Source organism: Balaenoptera ricei, chromosome 6 (genome assembly GCF_028023285.1).
Source record: "Balaenoptera ricei isolate mBalRic1 chromosome 6, mBalRic1.hap2, whole genome shotgun sequence".
Classification (NCBI taxonomy): domain Eukaryota; kingdom Metazoa; phylum Chordata; class Mammalia; order Artiodactyla; family Balaenopteridae; genus Balaenoptera; species Balaenoptera ricei.
This window is the reverse complement of record NC_082644.1, coordinates 119,313,389-119,336,602: the sequence shown is the minus strand read 5'-3', so window position 1 is coordinate 119,336,602 and position 23,214 is coordinate 119,313,389. Positions and strand designations below refer to the sequence as shown.

Sequence of the window (23,214 nt, the reverse complement as noted above, 5' to 3'; positions counted from 1 at the left end):
GTCCGCGTAATTCCATGCTTCCCAAACACGGGCACTGCAACCACCAGCTCCCTTTCTCATCCTCGGATTTCTTACAGGCTCGACTGTTGTCGTGACGGCTGCTCGGATTCTGTGACAGGGCACAACAATGAAGAGGCATCTGGCCCTAACGGGGAGACCAAGCCTCCCAGGCCCGGAGGCAGCAGCAGCAGCAGCAGCAGCGGCGGCAGTGAGCTTTCTACCCCGGAGAAACCCCCAAACCCGAGGGTGGGCCCGCTCAGCAGTCGCTGGGAGACTGCCGTGGGAGAGCCCACCGCGGGCATCCCTGTGACTGTCGGCTCACTTCCTAGTTCAAAAAGCTTCCTGGGCATGAAGGCTCGAGAGCTATTTCGTAATAAGAGTGAGAGCCAGTGCGATGAGGACAGCCTGACCAGCAGTAGCCTTTCTGAGACCCTAAAGACAGAGCTGGGCAAAGACTCGGGTGTGGAAGCCAAGCCCCCCCTGAACCTAGACGGCCCGCAGCCGCCTCCCCCGAAGCCAGACAGCGTGGGGCAGCTCCGTATCATGGACTACAATGAGGCACAGCACGAGCACAGCTAGGGACGGTGCCAGGCAGTGTTACCGCGCAGCGCCGGCCTGGAGCGGGACGTGTGAGCGCCCGTTTCGGAGCTCTCCCGTTTCCAGGGTTTGAGGGGCTAGCTCCCACAGCGGAAATGGGGTGGGGGTCCTTTGACAGTTGACTGAATGCAGAACGGTTTTTGGATCTGGCACTGAAATGCCTCTTCAGTTTCCCTTCGGCCACCCTCTCTTTCATTTACCTGGCAGCGTGTACTAACCCGAGGGCCAGGGTGCGTTCCTCACTAGCTTTATTTTCTTCCTTTTCCCCCCAAATGGTTGTGTCCTGTGCAATATGAGGCCAAATCTAATCCTGGAGTCTCACACACCACCCGCTCCTTTCCTGAAGCTCAGTTAGCTGGGCGGGCTCTCCATGAGCCCAGGTCCTTGTTGGCATCACAGGTAAGTCTGGTTTTGTCCCTTTCCAGGAGGATGTGACATGCAAAGCTGATCATCTTCACATGAGAGCTTTCACATGAGATGTTGTCACTGCTTTTGGTTCTAACATCCATCATCTAAAGCCGCAGATCTAGAAAAACAATGGTTTATTCTCTCTTAAGTTCTTTTGGCGGTTCTGATAAGCTTCCTAGAAAGTTCCATGTGAACAAAGGTCTGTTGTTGGAAAAGTCTGGAGCTGGCACTGTGGAGACCATGCTCCCCTTTGGGAATGCTCTGTCCCCCTGCCCCACTACCTCTTGCTTATGTGGCGTTTGCTCGAAAGCTGGTACTGTTCTGATTACAGGCTGGGGTGTGGGTGGTCAGGCGTGCTCTCTGCAGGAGGGAGGATGGTGGCTGGAGCAGCTCCCTGGAAAGGAAAGTGCTGGGGATGAGGACCTGCGCCTGCAGGCGGGGCGGTGCTAGCTGTTTGCCTCTCTTCCCTGTCCCGTGTGCCTCCTGTTTACGTCAGCTTCTCTGGAATGCTGCAGCAGAAAGGCTCTGAAGGTCCAAAGAGTTTCTTCAACGTTTTATGACCATCGTGTCTCAGGCTGTGAGAGTTGCCTCGCTATAGTAGATTCTAGGCCACCAAAAAGGTAACAGCTTTTTCACACCAATGCTGACTTTCAGGGGCCGACCCTGCAGGGGGCTTGATGCTGCTCCCCTTGCACGTGTTGGTCATGGCAGAGCATTAAAGGAGAGTCCTGGAGAGGGTTGACAGAGCTGACTGCCTGGGCCCAGTGGGCTGCCTGCACGTGCTTGGGAGAGGTGACACAAGTCAGAACATGGGTCGTGGCAGAGAATCTGAACTCAGCAGGTGCTCCTGAAATGAATGCTAGAAGCCTAAGAATTGTTGCCTAGTGATCCAGCCGAGGCTGAGGTGGGGGCGGGGGAGACTGGTAGGAAAGAGCCAGTGAACTTGGCTTTTTTCTTTCTCATCTTTCAGTTAAAAGTGTAGAAGCGTTCATCCATGAAGAGGGAAATGGCAAACTGAAATGGTACGAAACTTTAGTGCATATGGAAGCTTCCAGCACATGAGGGTAAAAGTCTCTTTTTTAAAGTGTGGCAATAAATATTCTAGCCTCCCAAATAACCAAAGGGAGCTAGAGAATGAGACTCCACGTCACCATGGCTGTACTGGCAGACCACCTCCCTGGGACAGGATTTCTGGGTGTGACTGATGGATCCCAGCTTGAGGGAGGGTGTGTGCCCGACTGCTCCAGCCCAGCGCGGGGCCAGCAATTGCCGCTGGATGCCTGATGTGGAGTATTAATGACACCACGGATGTTTAATTCAGCTTTTTCCAAAGGAAAGCTTAAAATCCACTATGTTCTGGTTTCCTATTACAGTTTTATTTAGAAAAGGAAAACATGAACAAATCCAGGAAAAAAAAAAGTTACCAGGTAACTATTAAAACTGCTTCTAAATGCTTATCCCCTCCCCAAGCCCAGGAGATCTGTGCCACAGATCAAAGATACCAGGCACTTAAATCAAAGCCTTTACCCTAACTGCAAAAGCAAGGAGGCCAATGTAAAGAAAGAAAAAAAAATTTTTAATGGACAGATTGTAAAAATACAGGGAAGAAGGAGGCAGCGTGGTAGAGTGGACTGGGGCCTGGGCTGGAGGGCCTTGGCATGCTCCTCCAGCCGGGGCATCCGTTTGCTCAGCTTTATAACCATGGCTGACCCCAGCAGCTGCACTCAGCTTCCTTTGGGCTCTAGGAGGCCATGGATTTTATTCAGCCAAGGCTGGGGGATGGAGGCCTGGAGTCATGCTGAAGTTACCCAGCCTGAAAATTTAGGCTTTTATATTGCAAAGGACTTGAGTCGATAATAAAGTTTGGTTTGGTTTTGAAAATCATAGACTTGCCAAGAGTCAGCGGGTCACTCGATTATGCTGCAGTGAGTATTTTTAAGGATGGAAAGGTGATAGTGGTAGAGGAACTCCCGAGAGAGAATTCAGGCCTGGCAACAGGCAGGGCAAAGGCAGTAGAACCGTCACATTCAAGGCAGAGCCTGTATTCCCAGACGTTAGGGTTAAGCTCCACCGGAGTCACTTGGAGCAGGCTTGCCTGCTTCAGAGCTGTTTGGCCAGTGTCCGTAACCTGTTCCGCTCGCCACCTGACACTAACCAGGGTCAGCGTAGACCCTGAGAGAAGATGGGAGTCTGCTTCTTGGGAGTCTTGGGAGCGTGAAACCTTGTTTTAAAAGGGAGCACTACAGTATCATTGCGGGGGGGCGGGAGGGGAGATGATAGCATGGTCTCCGTAGAGAAAATGAGTTCCTGAATCTACTACAGGTAAATAAGTACATGGATCTCTATCAGACAGAACTTTCATGGATTTTAAAAAAGCTTTTGACAAGGTTCTGTCACAAGCCTATGAAATTTGTTACTGTGGAATTGGAAGACATATCTGGTCATGAATAAGAAAACTAACTGAAATCCAAAGGTAGGAGATGAAGACCATTTCTTGGGTCAGAGGTTTCCTTGGAGATGAGTGCCGGGACCAACCCCATAAGGTGGGTGGGTAGATGTGACCTCCCTAGGTTTGTCAGCAGAGTTTTTCAGGAGGGAAAACTACCCAACCTTTGGGAATAAGCTGCTGAAGGTTCTTATTAGGCTCTGTGAGTGGAGAGAGAAATGATAGATAAGCTGCTTTGTGAGCCAGAATATATGTCATGTGTTTAGGTGGAAATAGTCCAAACTCTTCTTAAAAGGTAAACTGTTACAATCCAGGGAAATGTCCTGGAAGCCACTGACAGTTGGAAAGATTAGCCCACCGTGCCACCATGGCCACAGAGGCCAGCTCCCCACTGGGCAAAACCAGGACAGTGGGAAACAAAACTCCAGACCTGGGCTGTCCCCATTTGCAACAGCACATGTAGTTTCCAGTGTTTTTGTTGAGAAAGGTAAAACTCTAGTAGTTTTGTAAAAAGGATAAATAAGACGATCATGATGATGAGAGAGGGTCCGTGGAGACCACAGAGGTTCAGACTCACAGTTAAGAGTAAAAAATTGGGTGTTTCTGTGTAGAGAATATAACAAAAGTGCTATGACCAGTCAATGTGAATTTTCACCAAATACTAGAACATACCACTTGAAGCCAGAAAGAAATAACTGAAGAACAAGTGAAAGACAGTACTACATGGAGATGCGGTTTTTCTAACCAAAAACAGTAAGAGGTGTTAGAAAGTGTGGACAGGTCTAAGGAGGGTTTGGGCAGAGTGAAGACTCAGTCCAGAGCCGCTGTCGAGGTGGAGTGCCACCCACCTTGTGCGGATGCTCTGAGAGGCCGCCGTCTCCTCAGAGTGGCTCCGGGAGCAGCCCGAGCCCACCCAGAAGTGTGTGTCTCGCGTGGGGAAGAAAGCTGTCTTTCGTGGAATGACCCAAATCGGCATGTCTCACTCTGGGCATTTTCACTGTTCGAGGTACGTGCGTTAAAATTGACCAGCCGTGAGTATGGGAAGATGTTTGCGTATCTGTTTACATTCAGAGTTCTCTGACATGTGCCCCGGCCCTCCCCCAGACTGTGACAGAGGAATTGATTGCACTTGATTAAGCTTTTCTTTATAGATGAAAGAACACATTGAGGTTGGGGCCTGGCCCCCGGGCTGCTGCTGTGACCCTTGTCCCCACGTGGTTCATTTCCCCGTCCGTGACTCTGATGTGCCCGGGGGAGCGGTGTTTCCGTCTTCTCCACTCCGTCCTGCAGTCTGTATGTGCTGCCCTGAGAGAAGATGGCTGTAGCTACAAGGGGAACCTGCCTGCGATAGTCGAACACCTGGGCCCACGACGGCTTCTGGCCTTGAAACGAGTTAACGAAGGCAGAGGAGCTTTCTCTCCCCCTTCCCGTCCCGGTGCCACAAAATTGTCCATCCTTGGGGATAAGTAAACTAGTTGAACCATTGGAGTAGACGTTTTAGAGGAGACCCTCCCCCCCAGGCCAACCCCTCCTCCCTTGCCCCACCCTGATACAGTGTTTGGACGGGAGGGTGCGGCGCTGCTCTTGGCAGCAGACACTTGGGCTTATTGAAGAGGCAGCCAGGCATTTTGCACTAGGAAGAATCAGTGATCACTTTTCAGAAGACGTCTATGGACCATAAATATATTATGGAGGAACAGATTTTGCTAAGACATAATCTAGTTTTGTAACTCAATCATGGATCAACCATATGTGGCTAACTTGCAGTTTAAAGGGGTCCCATCACTGAAAAAGAGATTTTTTTTGGCTGACTGCTTTTAGCTAAATTTAAGAAAGTCATCTCTTGTCAAAAGGTTTACACCTTCCCGTCTCGATCTTAAAAGCATGTCAAACAATCCACATCAGATGCCATAAATGCGAACTGCAAGAGGAAATGGTACAATCTTAGTGAATGGGAATTGGAATCAAAAGGGTTTGCTGTCCTTCTTAGAATGTTCTAAAATGTCAAGGCAGTTGCTTGTGTTTAACTGTGAACAAATAAAAATTTATTGTTTTGCACTACTTTGCTGTATTGACATGAAGTGACTCATGTTGGCCTCTGAGGGGCTTATAGGCAAAGTAGGAACTTGTCCAAAGATGGAAAGCCTCAGGGTCTGGATTGGTTGGTTACCTTGGGTGGCTGGAGGGGGTGCTGACAAGTGGAATCTGGCTTTAGTCCCTGTAAGATCCTTTTGTTCTGGCAAAGAGCCACAAATCCTACCTTTATCTGCCTCAAATTCACGCTCTTCCCACAAAGTGTCATGGTGGTGTTGGGGGAGGTGACTGGAGCCATCTCGAGCAGAAAGCTCTCAAAACCAGGCGGCGGCCCGGGCCTGCACAGCCATCCAGCCTTGCTTTTGGTGTGTGCTTGCCTTCCTAGGGGTTGGCCGGCACATCGGGTTTAATGCAGCCCTTTTGGAGGAGCCCAGGTGGCACCGAAGTTGCCAAACGCTTACAGACCCTGAGCCTTGCCGACTGTGTCTTACGAGTGTGCTGAGGAGGGAGTGCAGCTCGCGTCCACCCCCTTCCCTGTGCCGTCAGGTGTTTGGAGGAAGGCAGGAAACTACCTTTAAACGACTGCAAGGTCCGCCCTGGCCTTACTGGGAAAGGAGCGGTGGTGAAGAGCCACGTCTGCAGCGTGGTTTTCCACTGCTCGCTTCCGCCCAGCTGCCCTGGAAACTGGTCGGCTCTGCCCAGTTAACGGTGGAAGCAGCTCCTTTGGGACAGGACGTCGAGGTGGCAGTTGTAAGTTTTGTCTGGAAAATTCAGATGTTCTTGTCTGAGTGGGTCTCTAACTATACAAGGAGTTACTGGGCTGGCCTTCTGTGCGCCTTTGGCAGGAACCTCTTCACAGCGGACCCCGTTTGGAGCGGGGTGTGTTCCCCTCCACAGTGGTAGCGCTTTGCTAGTGGTTTTGCTTGTGAGGCTACTGCCCAGCGTCCTCTGGGGTCTTAGGGTGAATGTCGTTTTCTTTAAGGGATAAATCCCAGGAAACCAGGCCAGGCAAAGAGATGGCAGAACACTTTTTATTCTTGAACATCGCCCCCGAGGAAGCAAGAATACAGAAGCTAAGTCGCCCCCTGTGAAGGCAAAAACCAACAGTCAGACAGTACTTCTGGCAAGCTCGGAAGCCAGTGACGCATTTTACAACATCTGGGCCTCAATTATGTTGTGGAAACCAGGTAACTGTCCGTGGACGGGAGCCACAAAGTCAATTCTTCCGGCTTCTCTCAGTCTCCCTCCCAAGTAAAGGAGAGGCAAGGCGGGTTCGTTCCCCCTTGGGCTTTGGTCCAGAGACCTGATCACACTGAGCAGTGCAGCGAGCTGCCCTCGGCACCCCGGGAGGCGGGAGCAGCCCTGTCTTGCAGAGAGTGGCGTCTCGCCTATGGCTGCCGCCGCGGGGGGAAGGGAGCTGAGCGGCCGCCTCCAGCTGAGCGGCTCAGCTGGGAAAGCTGGGCCTGGGCAGCACAGTCGGTGCCCTAGCCCTTTCCCAGCCTCCCCGGGACACCCTCTACCAGCAACACTAAGTGACAGTCCTCTTCATCAGCACGGAGCCTGACGCTCGGAGGCGAGGAAAAGTTAGAAGTTAAAGCACGAGAGGGAGAGAGGTTCTCAGACATACATGGGGCGGTCCCCTTGGGGGTTAATAAGGGGCAAAGACTGTGGGCACCGGTGAAAATGGATCAACTAGTGGAAACCAAGCTTAGTAGCAAAGTGCCCCACGGGACGGGACGGGACAGGATGGGATTGGGATCAAGCAGGTCACCGGCTGAGTTAGTTTCCCACCAGGTGGTCTCCAGGGTGGTTTTGAACATTCTTTGTTTTTCCCCCTAGGTTTGAGGCTGTCTTGTGTCGGTTGCCCACACTTGTCTTTTCTTAACCGAGGCTGGGTGCCTATGGCCTGGGGCTCACTCACGTGCTGCAGCGCTTGGCGGGGCAGCTTCTCCGAGTGGGCGACCCATTCTTTCATCAAGTCTAGGACAGTGGGGATGAGGCTGACCACGCCTCCATAGTGGTTCCTGGCCTCGTGGCAGCTGAGGTGGTTCACCATGTCGTGAGGGTACCTGCAGGGCGGCAAGAGGGGCCGGCTGAGCCCTGCTCCGGGGACTCCCGTGCCGCGGCCCGGACCTCGGGCAGGGGTTTCTAATGCTGCCCCCACGGCAGAACCCCCTTGGGAGGTTTTAGAGCTGTGCGCCCACCAGGCCAGGCTCTCGGTGCCAGACATGGTGGTTGAGCGGGTTTAGGGCCCAAGAGCCCCCAGGAGATCCCGGTGTGAAAGGCGTGGGTCACGAGCTGTGGAAGCCTGCTCTAATCACTCCCAAGTACACCGTTTAGCCCCTCTGACTCTTCTTACCCTAATATCTCAACAGCTTCCTCCAGAATTTGGTACTCTGTGCTGCGGATTCCCCAGGGCTCAGAATTAGGGAACCACGCTGGTGGTGCTGACGCCCATGGGACCGGGCTCCAGACATCCCACTTCTTCCCGGGCTTCTGGGAACAACTGGTCTGTGACCCCCTTCTCCTGGCCTGGTGCAGGCTCCAGCAAAAGGATTTGTGTCCTACTAGATCTGGGCCTCAGTATCCCTCATTTTCAATAAGATGATTTGTTGGGTCAGAGTCAGTCCACTAAATCAAGGGGCCTAGGACTTCCCAGCCGGGGACGTCTGGACAGTCGCCTGTGATTCACCAGCTTAGACTCACCTGCCCTCTCCGCAAAAGCCCGCCCTTCCTCCAGGACCCCTCCTCTCCCGTCCCCGACCCCTCCTCCCTCCTCCCACACGCAGGCGCTGAGGCCTCGGGAACCGGATCAGAAGGGTCTTACTTTGCTCGCAGGCTGCTTAAGTCGTTGCTTTGGCTAACGAGGGTCTTGCACTTCTCGAGGAGGTCGTTGGTGATGGGGGTGCCCGAGTGCAGGGCCTCGAAGTGCTGGCACAGCTTGCCGAGCTCTGTGCAGATGTCCAGGAACATGAGCAGGACACGCCGGTCTGTGGAGTTGCCGCAGTGGTGCTCCATGTAGCTCTGCACCTGCACGGGCCGCGCGGAGTGAGCCGGGAGGACCCGGGAGCACTTGCCTTGGCCCTCCCAGAGTCATGAGGGACATGCCAGTAACATGTAAGCATTCGGGTCTATAGACAGCGAACATCTTGAAGTGTCCCGGGCACCATGCAGAAAGCTTTGCAGGCCTGAGCTCACTCAGTCCTCACCTAAATGCCATACACTGGGTACCTTTTTAAGTCCTCATTTTACAGATGGATACCGAGGCCCAGAGAGGTGAAATGCCCTGCTTATTCACCCCAGCTCGAGGGCTCTGAGCCCCATACGTCTCACCAGTCCCAGGCACCTAAGCCAACACCTGAAGCAAAGAGGGCTAGTCCCTGACTCTATATGCCATAGTCCCACCTAGAGGACCCACTTTGAGAACTGCTGGTTTGGGCCACCCAGATTGAGGAGCAAACTAGAATCCTTTGTAGTTTTGTTGTCCTATGCTTCCAAGGCTAGAGAAAGGAGGGACAAGTCAGTAAGTAGAGCTGGGAAAACAATGATCTATATGAGGAAAAAAATGTAGTCTCCACATCAGGCCACAGACAAAAATTAACTCTAAGAGAATGGAGAGCTTAAATACTAAAAACGAAACCTCCCATGTGAACGTGTTTTAGTGGGAGGGAAACCTTTCTTAAGCCATAAAAGGTGCTAAGAATAGTGATAAAATTGATCTAATTTCAACTCCTTTCCTTGGGGGGCAGTGGGGATCCTCCCCGGCCCAGGACTCTCTCCACACCCGGGACCCCCAGTCACTCTGGATCTGAGATTGGGCAAGGGCTGGGGAGGAGTTGGCTCCAGTCCAGGCAGGATTAACTGACCCATTTCACATGGTCCTACTCTCCACGGTCTGGTGGAAGGGGGCATTGCCTACCTCCTCCAGTACCCAGAAAGTTCTAAGACAACCAGGGTTTTCCTGCTGCCACTGGTTGACTTTTTGTCGCTAGGGATGTCTCCCTAAATGATCTCAAGTAGTTCCTTCCCAAGTACAATAGCTTTGTAGGGGGGTAGAGGTTTTTGACACCCACGGTATATGCCCAAACACCACACACACCTGCCCCGGGGTCCGGGGCGGGGCAGGGGGTAAGGAGGAACCTGCACTGTGGCGTAACTACAACAGAGCAGCGTCACTGGGCTACCAGGTGTGCGTGCAGGTAACCTTTGGATACCTCAGTCCAGGAAGGGCAGGGTGAAGGTTGAGAGTCAACACACATGGGGCCATTATCTACCAAAAGCCTTCTTGAACCTAAGGCAAGAAGGAGTGGGTCGGGGTCACTCAGCCCTGTTGTAGATTCTGAGCAGAGGTGGGGGGCGTCTCGGGGGCTCCTTCCTGATACTGAAAACCTGTTCTGTGCCCTTGGAAGTCTGAACCTTTGGGGGATGGGCTGAAAAGGATGCAGCCAGTTTACTTTCAAATAGTTCAGAGGAAAGAGGGTACATACAAACAAGGGTGCACCCTAAAAATTACAGACTGATGTATGTAGGTGAAAGTTATACGGGTGTTCGTTTTCTGTAGGTTTTTAAAATTTCAAGTTAAAAAACTGGGAGAAATTTTTACAAAAATTAAAAAAAAATGTTTGAAGGATGCTGCCAGGCAAGGGTCGCACACGTCTGCAAATGCGACCAGCAAGGTGCGCGGCAGGTCGCAGTTTCTAAACCGCAGTGGAACCCAGTGGCTGGGACCGTGTGCACCTGTTCACCATACATCCCTGCCCTGAGCCCAGGCCGACAGCACCAGCTGCCGACAGAGTGGGTTCTGCTGATGATTTCATTAAACCCGCGCGCGTAACAGCCCTAGGAGGTGTGTGCTGCTCTTCGTACATTTCCCAGACGAAATGTATGAAGAGAGGTGAATCACTGGCCCACAGTCCCAGAGGTGGCATGTGGCAGAGCCGGGACCTAAACCCTGGCCGGCTGAGTCTTGAGCCCACACTTTTCAACCGCTTTGCCGTTCACTCACATATTTGGTGAGGGAATGAGTGAACGGCTTATTCCACCAGTTAGGATCTGAGTCCTGATGCTGGCACACATGCACTGGCCCTCTCTGGGCCTTGGTGGTTTTCAGCGTTCAAGTGAGGGGATGAGGGCCGGCCCCGCCCGCGAGCCCGCGAGCCTCCACCTGCCCGATGCTGGAGACGGGCCGGATCTTGTCGTGGGCATTCTCCCTGCAGTGCTCCAGGGCAGCGATGAAGGTGAACTGCTGCTGCTGGAAGAGCCGGTACTTCTGCTCCACACTTCGAAGGGATTCTTTCACCTCATTCATCATCCTGTCTGCTCATTCACAGGCGAGAAGAAGTCTGTGCGAGGAAGAGGAGAGTCTTGAGCTCCCAGGGCCAGACTCGCGGATCCAGTTCGGGGGTTGTGGGATGCCCACGGCCCCTCTCAGCGGCGCATGGGGCTGAGCAGCTCCCCGCAACCCTGGGGAGCAGGGACGATTTTCATCCCCATTTTGCAGAGAAGGAAACGAGGCCCTAGGAGGCTGTGCACTTGCTCAAGAACCCGGCAGGCTGTCCGCGACGGAGCCAAGCCCGACCCAAGCCTATTTACCCTCCAGGGACACGTTCTTTGCTGTGAAACAAGACTTCCTTCCCTCAGCTGTAGACATGAGTTTCTCCGGGCCTCAGTTTCTCCAGATTGTGGGTGTCTCTCTCTCTCACACACATACACACACACACACACACACACACACACGGCCTCCAGCACCTCCCTGTGGTGTCAGCAAAGGCCAGGATGGAGAAATGTGTCACAGCATGTAAAATCTGTGATTTTATCAGTTGGGACCAAATTGTTTTAAAACATCTGCCACTCTGCAGCTGGTGGAAAAGTCTAAGGATTCCTTCCAGGCTAAGCAGGGGAAGGGTCGGCACTGAGACCCTTCTAGTCGAGTCTGAGGACATGCCGTTTCCCTACTCTGTGCTTGGGGCAGGAGCCCTGAGTTGAGGTCCTCCCATCCCCAGGGCGGGGTTGGCCGCTGGTGCCCCCTCCCTGCCTCCTGGGGAGTTTGCAGGGATGACCCTGATTGGAAGAGTTGACGCTGCGGGGAGTACTGTCTTTTGGTGCCTCACAAACTGTCCCAGTGTCATCCAGGAGGTCCACGACGTGTCCACAATCTCCTCTGAGCAGAAAGAGGCAGTGAGTTCTGCCCTCCATGACATCACAGTTTTGCTGAGCACATGCAAAATGCTCCAGGTCACGGATTTATGGAATGTTAGGGCTGGAAGCTCAGCAGATCAACTCCCCTTAACTTCCGGGGGAAACTGAGGCCCAGGGGGTCACAGCAAGCTTGTGCCAGAGACGCACTAGGTCCTGGGTTTCCTGATGTCTAACCAGCATCCTTGAAGGTGTCACAGCCGGCTGTCCCTGCACCACAAGGCCCTGGCACACATGGAGCCCAGGCTTGGACGTGCCCCGCCTCAGTCAGAGGAGGCTGCACTGAGGTAGGGCCCCAGTGGGATGCTGCAAGTGGAAGGGGCCAGAACACTGGGGTGGGCGGGGGGGCGGAGAACACATCCAGGCTTCCTGCCAGGTCGCAGGTGGAGAGGAGGCTTGCTTTCTGCTGGGTCTCCCTCAGCATCCTCACACAGCAGGACCGGAATGAGGGAGTCTTTGTGGTAAGAGGAGACGGCATCAGGGGGATGAAAGGAGAACAGACCACCAGGTGGCCTCCACGACACCACGGGAGGGGTGAATCAGAGAACTTCAGAGGGCTGGGGACCTGGAGCTGGGAGCTGCAGTCCTGGGCTGGGAGCTAAACGCAGCCCCGCTGCCATAAAGGAGCCGCGCCAGGGAATTCCCTGGCGGTCTGAGCTTTCACCGCTGAGGGCGCGGGTTCAATCCCTGGTCGGGGAGCTAAGGTCCCGCAAGGTGTGAGGTACAGCCGAAAAAAAAAAAGGAGCCATGCCAGGAGAGGGCCCGACAATCGTGCCCCACCAGCCCAGGTGGGTCTACTGCAAACTGAATGGAGCAGCTTCAGCGGCAGCGTCCTGAGGCCACCCCTGGGTGCCGTAGCCTGTGTTTGCCAACTGAGCAGCGCAGCTCCACTGGGGACAGGCCTGGTCCAGCGCCATGCAGGGCAGTGGCCTCCTTCTACTCAGCCTCCTCCCCATTCAGCACAAGCTGGGAGGGGAGCCGGGCTGTGGGGACGCAGTGGGACCCGCTGTTTGTGGAACACGTGCCACAGCCAGCCAAGGCCCCCCCGCCGCCCCATCCTGGAGGCAGAAATGAGTTGACCCGGGGTGCAGCGGTTTTCTGTCATCTCCCATGGAGGCAGGCTTACCAGGACCTGGCCTAGGGTGAGGAGAGCGAGGCCCACACCTCGCTGCAAAAGGTAAGGGGGTGCCAGAAACGCAGCAATCAAGATAGGTAAAAGCAGGCGTGATGTACACCCTGAAAGAAGCCAAGGCTGCTGAGGGCTCGACCTCCTGGGGGAGGGAAGGTTTGAAAAGAAGGCCAGGGGCTTCCCTGGTGGAACAGTGGTTGAGAATCCGCCTGCCAATGCAGGGGACACGGGTTCGAGCCCTGGTCCGGGAAGATCCCACATGCCGCAGAGCAACTGAGCCCGTGCGCCACAACTACTGAGCCTGCGCTCTAGAGCCCGTGAGCCACAACTACTGAAGCCCACGCGCCTAGAGCCCGTGCTCCGCAACAAGAGAAGCCACTGCAATGAGAAGCCCACACACCGCAATGAAGAGTAGCCCCCGCTCGCTGCAACTAGAGAAAGCCCATGTGCAGCAACGAAGACCCAACGCAGACAAAAATAAATAAATACATAAATAAATTTATAGAAAAGAAAAGAAGGCCGGCTTTGGAGAGGAGGAGGGCAGGTGGGCGGAGGGGTGAGACCCCGGGCAGAGGGTGGGAAGAGGGAATGTCGTGAGCAGGTGCAGGGGCGGTGGGCAGGGAGAGGCTGAGGGCCCACTGTCAGGCAGAGCTGTGAGAGCAACCACGGAAGCTTCTAGCCAAGGAGGGGCAGAGCACTCCAGGCGTTCATTCATTCGTTCATTCATTTATGCTGCAGTGCCTACCAGGTGCCAGACACCTGCAGGGTGCTGGGCTGGGTACACAGCATTGAACAAAATAGACAAGACTCCCTACCCTGGAGGGACTTTAAGAATGGGAGGCAGACAATGAGGATAAGTGAAGTGAACGGTAGTTCAGAGAAGGAGAAAAGCAAGCAGGGAAGCCAGATGGGAATGGCCAGAAGGGCTACACAGTCTGCAAGAGGGGCATTTGCAGGAGGTGGGTGGGTGCAGGGCAGGGCGAACTGGAGCCGAGATTCAGCCTTCAACGAGATCCCAGATGGCTCGGCCCAATCCTCCTAATAACAGCCGGTTCGATGAGGCTCTAGGTAAACCCTGGACAGGCATCACCTCAGATCCTTGCTACAGCCCTTTCAGCGGGGTACCACGATCACCCCCACATGACAGATGACAGAGCTGAGGTCAGGCAGCTAGGATGGGAGCAAACCGGCTTCCCCACTCAGTTCTGCCCGACTTTATTAAGCCTGGGATCTTAACTTGGATACCTCCCTTCCTTCCCCCACCCCTCAGTGATGGTCCATTGAGAGAAACACGCCAGATACCAGATTGACTGTGGCTGGGGGGGCGGGGTGGGTGGGGAGTGGATACCAAGGGCCTGCACTACCTAGACCCTTGGGCCTCGCTTCCGCTCGAGTGAGGCTGTTCCCTGTTCCCCATGCCAAAGCAATGAGGACTAGCATTCAGGGGGCTGCCCTGTGTGCCCAGCTCCCTGCCACCCTCCTGGGACTGCCAAGTTCTCTAGGGATACAGCCTACCTTGACTGGTGGCCCCAAGAGCCCCTGAGAGCAAAACCGACTTGGTTCTTGATCCTATCGACTTGTGACATGCACACCAGGAGTACCGTGAGAGGAGCTGTAATAAGCTATCCAAAGTGATCGTCCCTTGAACAAGAGTCACTGCAGCCAGATTAGTCTGGATGAAAGGCGCAGGGTGCAGGCACTTCTTGATCTGCGGGAGGAGGAAGGAAAAAAATGATTACCCGATAGGTTTTAGGCTTTAATTGATTTGTATTTTTTCAGGCTGCTAAAGATTAAATCGTGGTATGAAAAGTGCCTAGGGCTTAAAATAAATGAGGAGGAAGGCAAGTCATTTCAGAAATGTCCAGGAAGCAAACTGAGCCTCTCCAGTGCAAATTGCAGGCTTGGTGGTTATGTTCTTTGTTCAGGGTGAGGCAGCTTCCTTTTCTTCCCCAGCTGTCTTTGCAGTTGAATTTGACAAGCCTACCAAAGTGTGTACGTGCTTTGAGAAGGCAGTTCTGAGGGGGAGCGAGCCTCTTCCCCTTGGAGGGCACGTCTCTGGGCTGGCAGCTGCTGGAAAAGGCTTTGGCTAGGAGTCAGGACGCCTAGTTCCAGCCTGGCTCTACCTTTAACAAGTGACCTTGGCCTAGAGTTTCCCCCTTTCCAGGCCTCAGTTTATCCATCTGTAAAATGAGGGAGTTTGGATTAGAGGCTTTTCAAGGGCTCTTCTGATTCCAATGCTCCATGATCAACAGCTGATGAGGAAAGAGGTCCAGAAAAGGGAAATGGCTCAGCTAACAAATTTTTACCGTTCTGAGCCTCCAATTTCTCACCCGTAAAATGGGAATGAAGGTACCTATTTCTCAGGGTTGGTGCAAAGATTAAATGAGATATATTACTAATAGTAGCCCCTCTGCATTGTGCACTTACTACACACCAGTTAGTGTCTAATACTTCTGACATATTAGCTCATGGAAGCCTTCCATAATCCCCACTTAATAGGGGAGGAAAGTAAGGCACAGAGCAGGCTTGCACAGCTAGTAAGAGCGGAGCCAGGATCTGAACTCTGGGCAATCTGTATTGACTATGCCATACTCCCTCTCCATAATGTTCACATTACGGTAGCTCCTCCTAATAATAGCAACGGACAAGAGCTAGAGCTCCCAGTTCAGTGCCGCGTCAGATACCAGGCTACCCACCGGGGATTAACACGATTCGCAGACCTCCTTCCCCCCTCCGCGTCCCACCCCAACTCTCTCTCTCTGGGCAGCGGCAGCAGCAGCAGCGGCGGCCCCCTCCATTCTCCACCCCCCTCACCCTCCAGTTTCCAAATCCAGGGCTTGGGTGGGCCCTCGTGGGCCCTCCCCTCCCCTCCCCGGGCCTGCTTTAACCTTGCTTGTCCTAGAGCGGCCTTCACTCACAGAGTGCCCTGAAGCTGGAGCGTCTCCGTGGGTGTCTGGGGCTCCGGAGGGGCGGGGAGGCCCTTCCCAGGGCTTGGGAGACGGGGTGGGTGGGGTGGGGAGATCTGAGGTGAGAAGGGGCGGGGCCGCGGGCCTGATTGTTACCGCCGGTGCCATAGCAATCGGGTTACAGGGCAGCCCCGCCCCACCCCGGGAGCAAGTGGCGGGGTCTCGGGGGCTCAGAAGGTGCAAGCTGGGCTGAGGGTTTCCGACGGGACCCTCAACCCTCCGCCCCTCCTTTTTCAAGCACCCTGCCTCACATCTACTCAGCGTCTTCATTTTAAAGATGAGGAAACTGAGGCCCAGAGAGCAGAGCCGGGGTGGCTCAAGGAGCTCCTAACGTCTGGGCCAGGGCGCGATGACGGAACCAGAAGCAGGATCCGCCTCCCGCCCTCTCGGGGGCCGACGTGTCCTCGGGGTGTAGTGGGGTCTCTCAGCACAGGGGGACCCTATCAGGGGACACCTCTGACCCCATAAGGCCACAGCTGGAGGAGACTTGAGGTGCCCCGCTGGGGGCGCGCAGAGGGGCGCGGACGAGGCCAGGGCAGGGAAGCACTTGCCCCAGGCGGCTGAGCTCGCCGGCGGAGGAGCGGGGACCCAGGCCAGGCGCCAGCCTCGCCGGTGGGCGGGCGCGACGCGTGCTGATGACGCAACGGCGCGGCACCCCTGGCGACGGCGGTCACCAGTGAGCGGCGCGCGCTGATGACGCGCGGCCCTAGCGACGGCGGTCAGCAGGGAGCGGACGCGTTGCACGGCGATATGGACGCGACCACCGCCCCGCACCGCATCCCCCCGGAAATGCCCCAGTATGGGGAGGCGAACCACGTCTTCGAGTTGATGCAGGTGACCCGGGCAGCCCTGCCCTGTCGCGACACCAGGCGGTGGCCGGGGAACCTCTTGCTGCGGTCCGGCTGCGCGCCGGCGACGCCGCATCAGGGAGGGGTCACGTTTGTTACCCACGAGGACGCCCAAATTGGGTTGTTCGACTCCTGTGCCATCGTATCCCAAGGGACCGCTCGACCAAAAGATGCTACCTGACCCTCCCTGGAGGGAGGAAAGGGGGCAGGCCATGCTGGCCATGATTTGGTCCTGGCCCCGCCCCAGTCAAGTCCATGATCTGGAAGAGGTCCCTTCCTTTTCTCAGTTCCCCCATCTGTGAGACGCCAGGTTGCAAGAGGTGGTTTCTAAGGGGCTCATCTGGTGCTGACAATTCCCAGGCCGTCTGCAGTGTTGGTTTCTGAGCTGGAGAGTGTCTGCGTTGAAGGTGGCCCTCTCCGTCGTCTGAGAGGGCCACCTCCTGGGACAGCAGCCCTGTGGTTTGGACAGCAGCATTTCTTACCTGGCCCTTCCTCCTCAGGGCCAAGAGTTCAGGGCATCTCCCAAGCCCTCATCCTGAGTTCCTGACCTGACCGACCTACTCCCTGTGTGACCTTAGGCAAAGCCGTGCCCCTGCATGTGCTCCAGGTTTCCCTTCTGCATCTCGTGGAAGTAAAGGCTTTCAGGAGCTGGACCGGAGGAACTTTCAGCCACTCCGAGGTTCTGAGGGCCAAAGGGAAGCTGGAGCGTTTGTCTGCTCCTCCGGGTACACCCAGTCCCCAGAGGCACCTCCTTAGTGATGCCAGTGGCCGTTTGAGCCTCTGACAGCGCTGAGAGAAGAACTCAGACTAAGAAACCTGAGTCTCCATCCCTCCAGCAAACATAGGCTTCCTTTGGAAAGTGTTAACTGATAGAGGACACACGAGAGATTTCTAAAACTGAGTGGCCAATCTAAGTGAAGAAGATGGCTAGCTGAGTCCTAAGTCACCGGGTGGTGGGCAGGATGGGGCAACTCCTGGGAGCACTGTGCCCCGCTCTAGAGAATCTGGTGTATCTCATAGCAGTTGTTGGAAGGAGCAGCCTGAGGAAGCTTTTGGTCCAGTATTTCCAGTCCTTAGTCATTTGTGTGCTCCCTCCTTGGTTTTTACCATTTCCATTTTCTGGCTTTTTTCTTTTTTTTTTTTTGCTGTGCAGCGAGGCTGTGGGATCTTAGTTCCCTGACCAGGAATTGAACCTGGGCCCCAGCATTGAAAGCACTGAGTCCTAACCACTGGACTGCCAGGGAATTCCCAATGTTTTTATTTTAAAATAAGTTTAGACCCACAGGAAGTTACAAAAATAGTACAGAGTTCTGATGTACCCTTGATCCAGCTTCCCCTAGTAGTAACATCTAAGGTAGCTGTAGTACATTGTCAAAATCAGGAAATTGACATAGGTACTATTAACTAGACTACAGACCTTATTTGGATTTCATCCATTTTTACCAGCACTCATTTTTTGGGTATGAGTCTATGAAATATTACCACAGGTATAGATTCATATAACCAACACCATATTTCCATTTTAACTTAATCATTTCTTTAAATCAACCCACTTTAAAAAAAATTAACTTATTTCACCTCATCCTAAGCAATATCCTTGAAATCGTAGGTTTGACATACTGATTTTTCTAATACACATTAGATATGCAACTGTGTAAAAGTGAAATTTAAAATATTCATCTGAGAATCATCTAAAATCAGCTCACACCATCTCACTAGTGATATGTGACTAGGGATCTCGTCCAACTGTTCCTTTTAATGGGCAGGGAACCTGAGGCCCAGAGAAGGGAAGGGTCTTGATGGTGAGAAGCGGAGTGGGGCTAGGACTTCTCATGGTTCATGCTGTTTTTACTGCCCTGCTCTCCCTCCGCCCCCAAAGGGCTACAGCCCCTCCCTGCTTGTCCCTAGGGCATAAGGCTGCTCCTTAGTGCACCAGCCCCGCTGCTGTCAGCCACCTGGTTCATTTCTGAGTCTTTTGTTCTGGAACCGTGGAAGCTGCTTTCCCTTAGGATTAAATAGCCAGACAATCCCAGGACTCTTAGATATCTGTTCCACTCTGGGGGGACACAGGTAGCAGCGATGGCCACGTCCCCCAGCAGACATCCACGTGGGGCACCTACTGGGATCGTGCCAGGCACTGGGACAAGGGGGAGGCGATAAAGGGGATGCACGGGGGCTGCAGGAATATATGACAGGATTGACCTAGTGAGTATCATCGGGAAGGTATGTTTCCATTGAGGCCTGAGGAAAAGTGTTCCAAGCTGAAGGAACAGCATTTGCTAGGGCTCTGAGGGGTGAACGGGTGCAGCGCGGGAGAGAAACCGAGAGAAGGCTGGTCTGGGAGTCACCAAGGAAGTGAGGGGCGAGGGCCCCGAGACTGCCTGCTCTGAGTCCGGGGTGCCATCCCTCCAGCTCCGCCTCCGTCCGGGTGCCTCCCCAGCAAAGCCCACACGGCTTGCTCACAGGGACCCAGACAGATGCCAGCTAGGGTGGGGGGCAGGGGAGAGATCAGGCCCCGTAACTGGTATCCACTGCGATACCAGGGTGCTGGGCCACCTGAGCCTGGGGCCTTGGGTGCTCATGCAGGTGTTAACCACCTGGGTGTCTGCCCTGTGCCCACAGAACATGCTGGAGCAGCTCCTGATCCACCAGCCCAAGGACCCCATCCCATTCATGATTGATCATTTGCAACGAGACAATGATTACGGTGAGCACTGGAGTGGGCCTCCTCCCCCCTCCCCAGCTGTCTCCCTCCCCTCCTCCTCCTGGGAACCTCTGGGAACCACTCTGTCCTCCCTGTGTCTAAAGGGAGGTCAGAACAGGGTGGGGAAAGGTTTTGCCAACTTGGGGAGATGGTGAATTGAAAAATGCCTTAATTTCTTTTGGAGCACAACTCATACAAATTCTCCTGCCAAGTGATTAAAATGAAAACCTCAGAATGGCCCGCGGAATTAATTATTAATGCCTTGGCACGCCCCAGCTGATGTCGCCTGTTGGGTTTAAGCTCTGTGATCACTCCACTTGTCAGGTGTAAATGTGGTTTCTGGTCTACCCAGACAGGCAACACTCGGGTTTTCCTGATGGTCTCGTTGTCGGCGCCCGTTAATGAGTTCCAGAGCTCCCTAAACCTCGCCCAGGCAAGCGCAGGCCTACCAGACCCAAGGCCGGCGCCCGGGACAGGGAGGGGGGAGAGGAGGCGCTCCGTCCCACGGTCGATTTGCCAAGTGGAGGATCGTTGCCGTCCTGTGTGAGCTGTCAGGAAGGCCAGTGTCTCGGAGCTTTGATGTTTCTTTCATTGGAGCATTAGCCGCTTTGAAGGAGCTACCAGCGCACCAGTGAAATGAGGGCTTGGTGCAGCCGAGAGGGATGGAGGCCTGAGATGCCCCGTGGTGGGGTTCAGAGGCCTCAGATGAGAGAGGATGCTAAGTAGTTTAAAAAAGAAATGGTGAGAGAGGAGACTCCAAGCCTGCAGGTTGCCAGGGACACCTGGCCTCTTCCGCGTGGCCTGGGCAGGGTCAGGGCATCGGAGGGAGGGGCCGTTTCAGAGACCTAAGCAGGGTGGTTCAGTGTGGTGCGGAGAGCCCCAGGAGTGCCGTTTTCTGAGCCTCCAGGGAGGCATATTCGAGAACGGACGCTGAATGTGAGGGCGCGTGCCCCAGGTGGAGACGGAGGTGGGGGATCCAGTCTGCCCCGCGGAGAGTCTTCTAAGGGGCCTCCGTTCCCTGGTGCTCTGGTCAGGGCGGGAGGGAGGCTCACCTGCTCTGGGGGGTGAGAAGCCCCCTTGCTTCCTGGTGGTCCTGCTCCAGACCCCAGTTTGCTGCCTGGGCCTCACCAAGTGGCCTCCGTTGGCTGAAGGAAGACGTTTCTGCAGCCCCCTGCACCCCCCCGGCTGTTCGCGGGGCCCGGTGTTGCTAAGTTCTGTTACTTGAAGGCTGCTGGGAGCACTTCTGCCCGTGTTCCCCTCTCGTACTGCCCCCGCCCAATCAATACAGCAAAGTAAAGTCAAAAGAAGTAAAAGTTGAAAGCCAGATAAAGGTAAAGTAACAGTGAAGTAAACTCAAAGTGAAGAGCGAAGCAAAAGCAGGGAAGTGTAGGGAAGTGCAGCTCAGGGAGGTGTCCCTTCCGCCATCCCCCCCACCAGGGAGCCTCCAGCACATCTGTGCTCACATCTCCTAGTTAAGTGCGACGAAATGGCGAGAGGTCATTGCTCTCTCTCGGCCTCAGTTTCCTCCTCTGTAAAATGGGCATGTCTGGTAACAGAGATGGAGGCGGCAAAGCTCCGGCCTCATCCATGGCGACTGGTCAGTGACACCGTGGGAAGGAATGACAAGGCCCTGATGCTCCCGCCGGCCTTCAGGTGGTGCCATGCAAGTGTCCACTTGTGAAAAGCTTAATGAGGTTTTACTAAATGGAAACCATACTTGATAATAATATAACCATTTGAACACTAAGGTGGGTTGTGGTGGCACTTGCTACTTATGGTTTGAAAAATTCTGTTTAGGGGCGTGTGTGCCACGCTGTGTGTTCTACCACAGACCTCAAGGCTTCGCTAGTCTCCCTGCTAGAAATCCAAGAGCCTGAAATCTGAGGCACAGTCCCTCTTTATGCTTTAATCTTCCTCCTCTGTGTGCAGAAATGATTTTCAGTGTCAAACTATCCACTTGACCAGAATTTTTAAGTTCAAATGTCGTCTGATGCGGTGCAGTCGGCGTCGGCGGGACAGTCCTCTCGGGCGCTGGCCTTACAGCCACCTGTAAGAGCCTGCTTCTCTCCCCTTTCCCACCTCCTTCCACCCTCCTCAGCACCCCTTTCCACTCGTTCCCGGGCCTCCTTTCCAAGGCTGCCCTCACGGAGCCCTTCCTCCTTTCTCCACCTTTCTCCACCTTTCTCCACGTTACACCTGCTCTGTTGCTCTCCAGTAGGGGTGGAGAATTCAGACCCTCCCCGTTCAGCTGGAGCTGGGGGCCGGCCTCCTGGCTGTCCTCCCCCATGGCTGGAGTGCAGGCTTTTGGTCCAGATGCTCTCTCAGGGAGTCGAGTCATTGGATCCCAGTAACCACTGTTTTGAGGGGTTGATTTGTTCCCAGAGCCCTCCATCCCCACTCCCAGGCCTTGGGCCGGCAGCTCTGAGGGATGCTGGCACATCTTTGCCCTTTGGCTCAAGTCCCAACCACTTAAATGAAGAGAGGGGCATCTCTGGGTTTCCCTCCCATGCCCAGGCCTCCACCTACAAGTGAAGAAAAACGTGGGAGAAGGAGGTGGGGAGGAGGAGGAGGAAGGGAGAAGACCATGCTTCCAGGATTTCTCTAGGAGAGGGGGAAGGTGAAAAGAGTTTCACCCAACCCTCGTGGTTCTAGAAGAGGACAGGAGGCCTGGAGAGGTCCCCTGATGTCCAGCGAGCACTTCTGCAGCCCCGGGCTAGCGGGTCAGTCGGTCCTGCCTTCTCCCGGCCATGCAGTGGCCCGTGTTAACTGCAGCCGGGCGCTCAACCCTCCGCCTCCTGGATGTGGGTGTTGGGAGGGTAGGGGTTCGCTGTGACGCATGGTGGCATGGCCAATGGCTAGTGTAGAGGGACAGAAGGCTCTGGACTCTTGGCAGTGAGCGTGCATGTGAGGGAACGAGGGGAGCCGCCGGCACAGGGGCTGGCAGCCCCTTCGCTGCGAGAAAACCAGATTTAGTACAAAGTGAGCATTTACAGTAGCCCTGGGCAATATTAAAGCAGGCGATGGTGTATATAATGGTATGTTTCGTTTTTTATCAAACGTTTGTCCAAGAAAGCTGTGTATTAGAGCTCCAATACCTAAGGGTTTTCTTGTGAATTTTAAATCATGCTCCTAGTTAAACCTCAAAAGGCTCTGTGGATGGAAAGGTTTTTTGATTTCCTTTGAAGTGGGTTGAAGAAGTCGATTACTCTTGGCAGTCAAGCAGCCTTTTATGACACTGTTTATAAATAATTACTCATGAGCAGGGCTGGAGTTTCAAGGTGTTAGATTTTAAGAAACTGAAATTAATCACATAAATGTGTGCGAGAAATTAGGGGGGGAGAAAGGCCGTGGATGTTCCCCTTTTAAAGTATTTCCATAGATGTGTACAATTTGGGTGCCGCTTACAGAGCCAGGAAGGGGAGGGCTTCCCCAGCAGCCGTGGCGCCTCACAACTTTGTCGAAATGAACGTGCAACCTGGGAGTCGGCTCGTTCCCAAGATGCTCTCGTCAAGGTGCAGGCAGCCCCTTCTCGTCGGTCCCTCAGGCCCCGAGCCTTGTTGCGTCTGGCCCAAGTTCTAGGGAGCTTCAGCGGAGGCCTGGGCTTAGAGCCCTGGAGAGGCAGCAGGGCGTCGGCACCTGAGCCAGACCCCCCTCCTCCCCACGCCGCCCCACCGCCCTTTCCTCCTCTGGCTTCCGCAAGCAGGCGTTCTCCCCACGGTCCGGTCCAAGCGAGCTCTTTGCTTCAGCGCGCCGGGCCCCTCCGCCCTCGACCTCCCTCCCTGCTGCCCTGATGCGGCCCCTCCCCGCGAGCCTTCCGTGGCATCCCAGCTCCAGTCTCCCCCGACCAAGTGTTCCCAGAGCCACCTCGTTTCCAGACTCGTCCCATG

At 54.5% G+C, this 23,214-nt stretch overlaps 3 protein-coding genes across 15 annotated transcripts in view; 2 read left to right on the top strand and 1 right to left on the bottom strand.

The window, feature by feature from the left end:
* The window catches only part of TSC1 (TSC complex subunit 1), a 48,512-nt gene extending 43,000 nt beyond the window's left edge, over positions 1–5,512 (top strand). For all 5 annotated transcript variants that reach the window (XM_059925927.1, XM_059925925.1, XM_059925929.1 and 2 more), the window contains one exon: positions 78–5,512. In XM_059925927.1, coding sequence (XP_059781910.1) covers positions 78–579 — 502 coding nt within the window. In that variant the 3' untranslated portion in view covers positions 580–5,512. The remainder of the gene's footprint in view (positions 1–77) is intronic.
* Positions 5,513–6,502: 990 nt separating this feature from the next.
* On the bottom strand, positions 6,503–16,380 carry SPACA9 (sperm acrosome associated 9). 7 transcript variants are annotated; one of them, XM_059925923.1, is made up of 6 exons: positions 16,027–16,380; positions 14,325–14,517; positions 10,650–10,827; positions 8,313–8,515; positions 7,407–7,554; positions 6,503–6,570 (listed from the first exon to the last, which is right to left on the bottom strand). In XM_059925923.1, the coding sequence occupies exons 3-6, from the start codon at positions 10,794–10,796 to the stop codon at positions 6,559–6,561; spliced, it is 510 nt and encodes a 169-aa protein (XP_059781906.1). In that variant the 5' UTR covers positions 10,797–10,827; positions 14,325–14,517; positions 16,027–16,380; the 3' UTR covers positions 6,503–6,558. The 7 variants fall into 7 exon arrangements, with proteins under 7 accessions (XP_059781906.1, XP_059781900.1, XP_059781902.1 ...); XM_059925917.1 differs by having other exon boundaries at positions 6,503–7,554; XM_059925919.1 differs by having other exon boundaries at positions 6,503–7,554; positions 16,237–16,380.
* An 88-nt stretch (positions 16,381–16,468) lies between these two features.
* Positions 16,469–23,214, top strand: part of AK8 (adenylate kinase 8) — a 132,556-nt gene continuing 125,810 nt past the window's right edge. For 2 of the 3 annotated variants that reach the window (XM_059925914.1, XM_059925913.1), the window contains exons 1-2: positions 16,476–16,609; positions 19,246–19,330. In XM_059925914.1, the coding sequence (XP_059781897.1) occupies positions 16,526–16,609; positions 19,246–19,330 (169 nt within the window). In that variant the 5' untranslated portion in view covers positions 16,476–16,525. Of the gene's footprint in view, positions 16,610–19,245; positions 19,331–23,214 lie in introns of all 3 variants that reach the window. The other variant, XM_059925912.1, reaches the window with a different exon arrangement.

Coding starts and splice junctions, on each gene's coding strand:
- SPACA9 (XM_059925917.1), bottom strand. CDS start 10,796: ATGATGAATGAGGTGAAAGAATCCCTTCGAAGTGTGGAGCAGAAGTAC. Junction 8,516..10,649: donor CCGTCTCCAGCATCGGGCAG/GTGGAGGCTCGC, acceptor CGGCCCGTGCAG/GTGCAGAGCTACATGGAGCA. Junction 7,555..8,312: donor TTAAGCAGCCTGCGAGCAAA/GTAAGACCCTTC, acceptor GCCGCCCTGCAG/GTACCCTCACGACATGGTGA.